Below are 9,866 nucleotides of genomic sequence, written 5' to 3'. Positions count from 1 at the left end.
TTTCCTTCCATTGTGGTCGGACGGTGACCGAAATCAGTTGCTTATCTCAGCCCAACATTCGCCAGCCTGTCGTAGCCCATTAGGCACGTTTTTGGGCCAAGAGCCTTTGATCCGGGTTCTGGATGGCCTGTGTTCTTTACATTTTCTTGCACCATTGCCTCTTTAAAACAAAAAGTAATTTAGGTGGATTGAATTTCAGAAGTTCATTATAATTAGAGTGCATTTTTAAGTTCAAATGGTGTTTAAAAAATACTTATAAATTACTTATTAATAAGATTCACGTGTTAATAATAGAATTTAACTTATTTGAGAAAATTACCTTGCATGAAGGAAATTCAATTTTATAATAGAAATTTAAAACTCAAAGGCCAAGCATGCCTTTAAATATAAATAGTGCTTATAAAAATACTTATAAATTGTCAATCAATAAAGTCTTTTTATCAACAAAAATATTTGATTCCACAATCTAATAGATTTTTATGTTATCTTTTTGTATACATGATTATATAAACTCTTCCTACCACTATACATAAGATGTCCTTTAAAACTTTTTTTTATTACATGATACAAGGAATTTTTTCGCATTTTTTATCGATTGGACCATTTTATTTTTATCCCCTAACTCTTTCAAAATTGTAGAATGAATAATTATGGTTTGCAGAGGAGTTTTTAATTATTTTTTGTAGAATATGGATAAAAATGAAAAGTTGACATACTTTTATTGAGTAGCTAACTTTCACTAACATTAATAAAATAATTGAAAACACTTTACACGTGAGTATGGAGGGCGTACATGTATATCTCACATCTTAAGATTTTAAAAATTACCACAGGCAATGCATCATTCTTTGTCGTGTTTATATTTATGCAACATAGCACTAGAATTTAAGTATCATGATACTATGATTTTTACTTTAGAAATTTGTGTGAAGCCTCAGCAAATAAATTCATACAAAGACAGTTCAGCCCTCCAAATAACAAATTGAACAAATTTTAATCCAGTAATATAATTAAATCTAATAAACTATTTGAAGTGAAAACATGTTGCCTTCTCTAACTTGTAGTATTGCTTGCGTGTTATATATATATATATACATACATATATATATTGCAACATTAAAAACAAATATTGGAACAACACTGAACCCACCCTGAACGTTATATTCACTTCCCATGTTTTTTATTTTTTTGCTAGTACTTTCCATGTGTACAAGATCAGGATCTTCAGAATAGTTAAAACAGTGGAATTGGGAATATATAAAGAAAAGTATTTTCAGCCAATTGTCGGTGAATAATGTCACTTTCTTTCAACATTCAAGTTTGAGGCGGGGAGTACTTCTGACTTGAATCTGACGTCTTTTGCAGCCCATTTCATACAAAGCCAAAAACAACACCAAACTCATTTCCATCTTGTACAGTCTTGCATCCATGATTCAGAACTTTTGCCTCAAAAGCTAAAGAGAACATGGGGGAATATTAATGAGGATTCTTTGCCTTAAAGTAGTTCAGTGGACATTTCTTTTTGAATTGCAAGTGATAGCATGTGCGATCAAACTGGCGATCTTGCGCTAGCAAGGACGAGCAAAGTGCCACTAGACCACAAGGCCATCAACTGTAGACATTTCATTTCAGTAGATATAAATAGGCACCCCCCCCCCCCAAAAAAAAATGCTTTATACCATATTCTTATTTCCCTTTTATAGGATGATTAAGGATCTCAGGTAGGCAGGGCCACAAATGCCATCTATCTAGTGACAGCCTCATATCATTGACTAGGTAGCAGATCTCCAAGACCTCATTCACAACTTCCGCCCTATTTTTTTACACCCTATTTTCATCTGCATCTCTCAATCTCATAGCCAAAATTTTTAAGAGAAAGTTACTTTAAGGTCTCACTCTATACAATTAATGACTCCTTGACAACTAAGTTAAGGAGATTGACAACACAAAGCTCAATTGTCAATAGACTTGGGAGTGATTAATAGTGTTGAATGAGACTTATATGTAATTCTTCCAATTTTCAAGGCTCTTCCGCCAGCTTTGAGGAACAGTACGCAACAGCATCAGCAACTGTGAGGTAGATCTTGTCCTCACCGATCAGATTTGCAAAATTTGAGGTGTGAAGCTTGTTTATCACTACTGGGCCGGGGTTTGCTAGGACAAGCTGTGGAGCACAAGAAACTCAAACTTGGTAAGATAATTTGTGTCATATCATATATCAATTTTTAATGAATTCGATGCAATTAATCAAAAGTATATGGATCTTAGGCTTCACAGAGTTAATTTAATTACCTGAACATCTCTCTTTTGAAGACTTTTGTATAACTCTTCAAAGGCATGAATGCCACTGGTATCAATGTCAGTAACCGCTAAAAAAAAAAACAAAAAGGAAAGGAAAGGAAAAAACAGCAGCAGCAGGAGGTTTAGGAACAAGCAAAGGAATCTCTAGGGGAAACCATACTTAAACAAAATACTCACGTGACATTTCGACTATCAAAAATTTGATTCGTGTTTGGTAATCTCCTTTCACTCTGTCTTCCTCATCTGTCAGCCATCTCAATATCCTGCAAAAAATATAGAATTTGAGCTTCAAAATTGAATCCTTATGCGGATGAGGATGGGGAAATGCTATGTATTTCTGAAGAAAAGAAATGAAACTTGAAAAACAAAATTCCACAGCAAACAATTTTCCGAACAGCAAAGTGGCTTGATTACTTTACTTCTCAACCGGCTGTTTCTTCCTTTCTTGCTTTCACAAAATAATTAGAATCCATCCTGATTTAGTTTGACCATATCCCTTGGTTCTCATATTTAGAACTTCAAACCAATCCTAAACCCATCCCTACTCTTTAACAACACGAGAATGGAAGATTCAGTGACTAGAATATTGTAATACATAGGAGCTCCCTTACGTTATTTGATATAATTTGAGTTTTCTATATATATATATATATACACCGTGCTCAAACTTCATCTTATGATATGAATGATAACCTGTGATCTCTGACATTATAAGCCACATGATTTCTCTCCTTAGGTTTTAGGAATTAGAAGATAGATTATAAATATATAAGCTTATGAAGTATCTAATCAAATGGTTTAAACTATTTTAGTGGAGTATACTATCTTTAAGTATAATTAATATAAAAAATCTAACATGGTATCATGAGCCATTCAATTGATGACCAAAAAAAAAAAAGAGGAAAAAAGAAAAAGAATGAAAGATGAAAAAAAAACTAAAAGAGAGAGAGAGAAAAGGAGAAGAATAGATTTGAGGCCTCTGAGACTGAAAAAAAAAAGTACAAGCTCATGCAAGAACAATAAGAAAATGAAAAAAAAAAAGCAATAAAGGAAATCTTAGAATATAAAAGAAGTCTCAATCTAAAAATTAGAAGATAGATTATAAATATATAAGCTTAGGAAGTATCTAACCAAATGACTTAAACTATTTTAGTAGAGTATACTATCCTTAAGTATAATTAATATAAAAAATATAACATTATATGATTGGCCAAAAACCATGTCGACAAAGGAATCAATATATGAATTACTTGTCTGATCTCATTTCAGATCCATTAGAAGTATGAGGAAACAAGGAATACATCTTTACCTTTCTTTAACATAATTGGAGTTGGAAAAGCATATGGCAGAATCAATTCTTACAATCAGCACACCAGGAACCTTTGTGGCCTCTGGGTATTGTTGGGTATTTCTATAGACATTTGTCCCAGGGATCTTCCCCAGAATAGCTGTTCGTGGTCTGGTAACTTGTAATAGGATTTTAGCAAAGGATATACAGACCTGCCCCAACATGCAGCAGATAGCATAACCAAGTTGAGTCAAAACCCATAACTAACTTGAGATTGTAAAAAGCTAGAGAGTCAGAGAACTTACAGCAATTAAAAGTCCAATCTCAACTGAGACAAAAACAACCCCAAAAAAGGCTCCCATGCAAGCAATAAAATCAAATTTATCAATCTTCCATATTAAAACTGCTGCCTGATAGTCCACAAGTCCAATTACAGCAGATATGATAATGGAAGAAAGAATGGCATTTGGAGTATACTTGAAGAGAGGTGTAATGAACTGAAGGGTCAAGAACACAACGATGGACATAACAATATTAGAGACTGCAGTTTGGCAGCCAGCCATGTAATTTACTGCTGACCGAGAAAAAGAACCTGAATATAGCAATAAAATCAGATTAGATCATACATCATAGGCTACAAAATAATTAGTTCATCTCACCTACACCCACTGACAATGTAATTTTGAAGCTATCCACTTCACTAGGTTATTATAAACCAATCTATTCATGTTCCAACTTGTAATTGATGGAGTTGGAGCTCACCTGTTGCTACATAGCAGGAAGTCATTGAACCAACAATATTCATAGCTCCTAATGCTGTCATTTCCTTATTTCCATCTAAATGATAATCCTTCATAGAAGCAAAGGTTCTTCCTATTGCCGTGGCTTCCTGAAAAACAAGACATGAGAGTTAGAATTAGTGGTTAGTTAAATTGAATGCTTTTCGTTAGAAGATACTAGTGTTGAGATTAACTCACTGTCAATGCTATCATGCCGGCCACAATGCCAATCTTGAAACCTTTCCCAAGGAAATCACCACTGAAATATATTTCTTTAACAGATGAAGGATTGGTCCCCTTCTTTATGTGCTTTACCTAATTACCACATCAATTGACAAATATTAATCGGTACATTATTACTTCTGCTGGCATTAGTACCTTTTCTTCCTACAATCTCCCGGTGATATAATTATAAGATTTATGGTTATAATCCACAAGGCTTAGGATGAGAAAGGCAATATATTTAACTTACAATTTCAACACCTTGCTTGTCCGCACGGGTTATGAACACAATTAAAGTGGAGAGAATAACCGATATCAATGGGGCAATTGCTGGCACCCAGAAGAATTTCTTGTTCTTTTTGCCCTGATCACCATATTATTAGAAATGAGAAAGGAATCTATATTATGCTTATAATCTGGCAAAGGAATGAATAGTGCAATGGAGTTAGGATGTTTCACCATATATCTTGCAATCAGCAGAAAAACCAAAAAGCTTGCTCCTATGACTATAGTCTGCCAGTTCCACTGCAAGATTGTACATACCCGGTCAATTTTTGCACGTCACACTAGTGCAATTTTTTGCAGGGACTGCTTCACACTAGAGGACCTGATATGAGTTACTGTTTGTGCATATATGTGTATCAATAGACAGAGAAGCAGAAAGCGTACACCATCATGGGCTTTTGAGAACACTGAATGCAACACAGACACAATATCAGTTTTCTTTGTGAACTTTTGAATGCCAAGGAAACCCTTGAGCTGTTGAAGGGCAATGGTGATAGCAGCTCCCGCCATAAAACCGACGATAGCAGCATGGGACAGGAAGTCAATCAAAAAACCCAGCCTGATCCCAAAACAAACCCGACCATAAGTTCATTAAGTTGTGTGAAAAACTGGAGCCTTCTTAGGAGGTGGTGCAGATGGTATAAACACTAGTAGTAGGAGCTAAGAAGGTTTAAATACAAATAATTCTGTTTGGAAAGAAAAAACATTAGCTGAAAGTGTCAAACCTGAAGACCCCAAGAGTTGCTTGAGTAATGCCAGCAAAAAAAGTAGCCGTGAAAGCAAGTCTTCGATACTCAGATGGATGTGAAATAGGATCAATCTCGTTCTGAAGTAAGGTTCCTAACAAGAGAGAAACCACCGCCACAGGTCCTATGGCAATATCACGAGAACTACCCATGATAGCATAAATCAGCGGGGGCACAAAGCTGGAATCTGTAAAGTGGTACAACAGTAGTAACCAAAACTCGATCAGTCCAACGTGTATCCAATAGGCAACATATAGGCTATTCGCGCTCTTGAGATGAAGAGTCTTACACAGCCCGTACTGTGGAGCCAAATTTGCAAGCTTTGCATATCCAATATCCTGTTTATGAAGCATAGATGATTACCAAAACCTTCTGACATTGTTTGTGCAAGAAATCACTCCGTTGTTTATACATCAAGAAATAAAACAGCCTTAAAGGCAAGTTACCTGAGGAATGCAGAGACTTGCAATAGTCAGACCAGCTATGATATCCCCTCTGAATTTGACAGCATTGTAATTTCTCCCCCAGTTAAGTATTGGGAATACGGCCTCAATGCCAAGGATGAATTTCCGGAATTTAGTCTGGTCTTTGAAAGAGCGTAGAGGATCATCAGCAAAGAATGTTTCTTTGACAAGGGATTGGAATTCCTTGAAGAGGTTCTGTCTCGGAGGAATTCCCACTTTGTGAAGGCGTGGTACCTGACCCTGTGAAGATGACAAACTGCTAGCATCCATCTCTTTTGTTTTATGGGTTTCATCAGCTGGATCCCCCATTGGAGACATCAACAACTACACTCACCTGTAATGCAAAAAAACTTCTCGAGTCTTACGTGTTCGATAAAATATTTAAAAACAAAATATCAGACAATTTTTAAAGATATTTTAGTTTTATATGACCAGTTGATTTATCCATAAAAAAAGTAAAAATATACTGGAATGATGGTTGCGACATGCAAAATAGACTCACTGCAACCCTTCCATGAACTTTGATTCAGGAGTTTAATGATCAAGTATGCCATGAACCGTTCACATTTTTTATTAAATTAAAGCCAAGCCAGGTACAACCAACCTCAGAAGCAGAATAAAGCAGATTTGGTGTATCAAAGAAGAACAAGAACAAGAAAGGAAGAAAGAAACCAGATTTGGTGATAACGAGCAATAATTCAGAAATACTAGCTGACCTGAATAAAAGGGCGCAAATGCTGGGTTGCTGAGAGATGTAGCACTGACTGGTCACTAATTCAAGTTGGACGGCCTTGAGGTCACTATGAAGCTATTGGGTTATACTATAACTTTCGGAATTGGTCAACGTTCTCAAGCTGAAATAGAAAATTAATAAAAGTCTGAGAGGTTGTGAGCTCGAGTTCCTTTCATGTCTCAAGAATTTTGGAAATGGAAAAGTCAAGCATAATTTTCAACCCAACCATCCCATGAGTAGAAATTTTATACCGTATGAGAAGGTGTCGACTAGTGTATTGAAGTCGCGTTACGAGTTGCAATTGGGCACTTCATACAAGTCAGAGAAGTTGTTTGTCTTTGAAAAATAAGAGAGAAGAAATACAAGTTGAAAGTCGCCAAATTTCAAAATTGTTTTCATGACGGGAAAGATTTGGAGGATTCAAAGAATATGATTGAGTATAATCTTAACACACCTCAGTTGAATTTCACGGATATGTGATTACAGATTTTTAATGCAACACGAGAATAATTATGGTCCACAACACTACCGTACAAAAACTGATAATCATTCATGCATATTGATATTTAATGTGTTTGACTGGAAAGGAAAAGAAATTAATATTAAACAGTTTCATTCCAAACAAAGATTGAAAGGAATCAAATTCATTATCTTAATTAATTCCCTCCTTCCTTATTAAATCATTGCAAAGACCCAGTCTGACCGTCTAAGAGAACCCCTAAGTTGCACAGGACTTCCAACAATAATGAGTCATTTGCAACTAAAGTCGATTTTAGAACCCAAACTTTAAATGTTGTATACAAATTTTTCCACCAATTTTTTTTTTAAAATCTCAATCCAACTCTTTTCAATAGGCGGCAAGAAGCTAAATAAAGGAAAGAAAGAAAGAAAGAAAGAAAGAAACAGATTGTTTGTCATGGTGACGAATAGAAACTGTCTTGTCATTTTCTTCTGTTCCTTTTGGAAGAAAAATATTTAGAGATGACCGACTTTTTTTTGGGTTTTTTTTTGGGGGGGGGTGGAATAAATAAGGAGTTATGTGATGCAAACTTGAAAGTTTTAAAGTCCATAACCATTGCTTGGTTGAAAAGATTCTACACACTTTCAGCTAAATCATTCCATGCAATGAAGTTAATTTATCCTCGCAAATGTAGCTGTGCAGAAATTACTTTGATTACATGCTTGAAGAAACAGAACTGAAGTGAACTGGTTCTGCCCTTGCCAGCTGCCAAAATGGCTTTTCGAAATCGCATGTGTGGATAATAAAAGAGTAAACAAGACTCGAAACTCGTCCATCCATTCATGGCTTCTCATGTAAGCCATCAATAGTGGAGGACTAGAGGATATGATTACACCAACGCAGAAAAGTCTTCTTCTTCTTCTTCTTCTTTTTTGCCCCATAAAATCCTCTAACCACTCCTTTGTCAGGATTTGAGTGAAGAAGCAATCCAAACAAAACTGACAATGACCATAAGAGCAAAAAGGAACAAGCGAAAATTGGAAAGAATGAATACCCAGGAATACTCACTGCTTGGCTTTCCGTTCTCCACATTCGACGGTCCTCGTGTTTCTGAAAAGACTTCACATTTATGTGAATTATGAAAATACAAAATAGAACAGAGAGCGGCTAAAGAAACCAGAAAACCCAGTCACAGTCCATGTTGATAGAATCCATGTCCATGATCGTCACTTTGTGCCGTCTTAAAATATCACAGTCGACATCCTCGGAATCTGCTTGGTAATGAGGTTTCATTTGGAGATTTTGAGGTCATGCAGATAGGAACGAAGAAATATATGCGCAACGTCACAACGAAACCCAGCAAGTGAGGAATAACATTTCCAAGAAGGGTAAAAGATGCAAATGCATTATATCCTCTTCCGATGTCTCTTACAATACTTAGAGGAAATGCTTAAAAATGAAGAATAAGAAGAGCGCGTATATACATCTGAAATAATTTCCAGGAAAGAATGGCATATATTGTAAGCGTGGCCTTTGAAAAAAACAGGTCGATATTCGCAGGGCAGCCACATTCCCCTGAAGATGAAGGGCAAAACGGGTAATGAAATGAAAAGTCAGCGGCAGCGCGGTAACAAAACCAGGACTTTGTTGGTCAACGCTGCTGTTTGCTTTCTCAGATTTCTTTTCCTTAATTTCTCGGAAGACCCAACACGTGTCACGTTCTGGAGACAATGAATACAGTTGTCTTCCTGGCCAGGTTCATCATGCGGACGTGCGAAACTGTGCTGACCTTTCTGCCGGTTTCTGTAATACAAGCACGGGAATTATACCCCCCCTCCCAAGACGCCTGGGATCTTTTTATTTTTAATATAAAATATTTGATGTGATATTAATTATTTTTTATATTAATTTTATTTAAATTCATTGAATATGAGGAAGAGTCTAATGTAAATTTGAAAGTTGTTTTCATTTAAATAAAAACAAAATTAAAAATTTATTACATATTTTAGAAAAAAATGAATAACTTAATTATTTTTCATTGATTCTGTTAAGTGGTTAGAAGTTTTTTTTTTTTAATACAAGGATACAAAAAAACCATGTAAAAGAAGAATAAAATCAAGTCATGTCAGATTCCATAAGGGATCTGCATCCTAAAGGTAGATAATTGTAAATAATAAAATCAAGATTATTCTGAGATGCAAGGTGAGCGAACATGTCCACACATCTGTTTGCTTCAGTTAGAAGTTTATTTTAATAATAATCAAAAAGAGTATATCCCTACTCCTTCTTTCAGTTGCCAGTTGTACACAACTTTTAACCAGAATACACGTATCAATATGAATAGTTCTATTCCTTCCCATGCTTATTTACATCATGCAATACTTGAATAACAAATCGTAAGCTCGCTCTCATTAAACCACAATCAACACAAAATTTAAGGTAATCATTGGATTAATTCAATTAAATTACTAAGATTGTAATTTTGCAAACTTAGAATCTCAAGTTTTCATTTTTAGAAAATGTGTAAACATTATTTAATAAATACTAAATCTAAGAAAAATATTATTACAAAAGTATGGGATACCTTT

The 9,866-nt window shown here is 35.2% G+C and overlaps 1 protein-coding gene across 3 annotated transcripts; it reads right to left on the bottom strand.

Moving 5' to 3' along the window:
* Positions 1 to 2,020: 2,020 nt before the first annotated feature.
* Positions 2,021 to 8,742, bottom strand: LOC129294195 (sulfate transporter 1.3-like). 3 transcript variants are annotated; one of them, XM_054932380.1, is made up of 15 exons: positions 8,333 to 8,742; positions 6,802 to 6,939; positions 6,068 to 6,419; positions 5,911 to 5,959; positions 5,601 to 5,808; positions 5,260 to 5,434; positions 5,050 to 5,115; positions 4,841 to 4,954; positions 4,567 to 4,683; positions 4,352 to 4,478; positions 3,895 to 4,181; positions 3,611 to 3,801; positions 2,479 to 2,564; positions 2,293 to 2,369; positions 2,021 to 2,164 (listed from the first exon to the last, which is right to left on the bottom strand). In XM_054932380.1, the coding sequence occupies exons 3-15, from the start codon at positions 6,401 to 6,403 to the stop codon at positions 2,021 to 2,023; spliced, it is 1,977 nt and encodes a 658-aa protein (XP_054788355.1). In that variant the 5' UTR covers positions 6,404 to 6,419; positions 6,802 to 6,939; positions 8,333 to 8,742. The 3 variants fall into 3 exon arrangements, with proteins under 3 accessions (XP_054788355.1, XP_054788356.1, XP_054788357.1); XM_054932381.1 differs by having other exon boundaries at positions 8,347 to 8,742; XM_054932382.1 differs by lacking the exons at positions 6,802 to 6,939; positions 8,333 to 8,742 and adding an exon at positions 6,690 to 6,785.
* Positions 8,743 to 9,866: the final 1,124 nt, after the last annotated feature.

Source organism: Prosopis cineraria, unplaced genomic scaffold (genome assembly GCF_029017545.1).
Source record: "Prosopis cineraria cultivar Desert tree isolate PC_DT_omini unplaced genomic scaffold, ASM2901754v1 PC15, whole genome shotgun sequence".
In the NCBI taxonomy this organism is placed as follows: domain Eukaryota; kingdom Viridiplantae; phylum Streptophyta; class Magnoliopsida; order Fabales; family Fabaceae; genus Prosopis; species Prosopis cineraria.
Note: the sequence above shows the minus strand (reverse complement) of the source record. Positions and strands in the feature narration are given on the sequence as shown.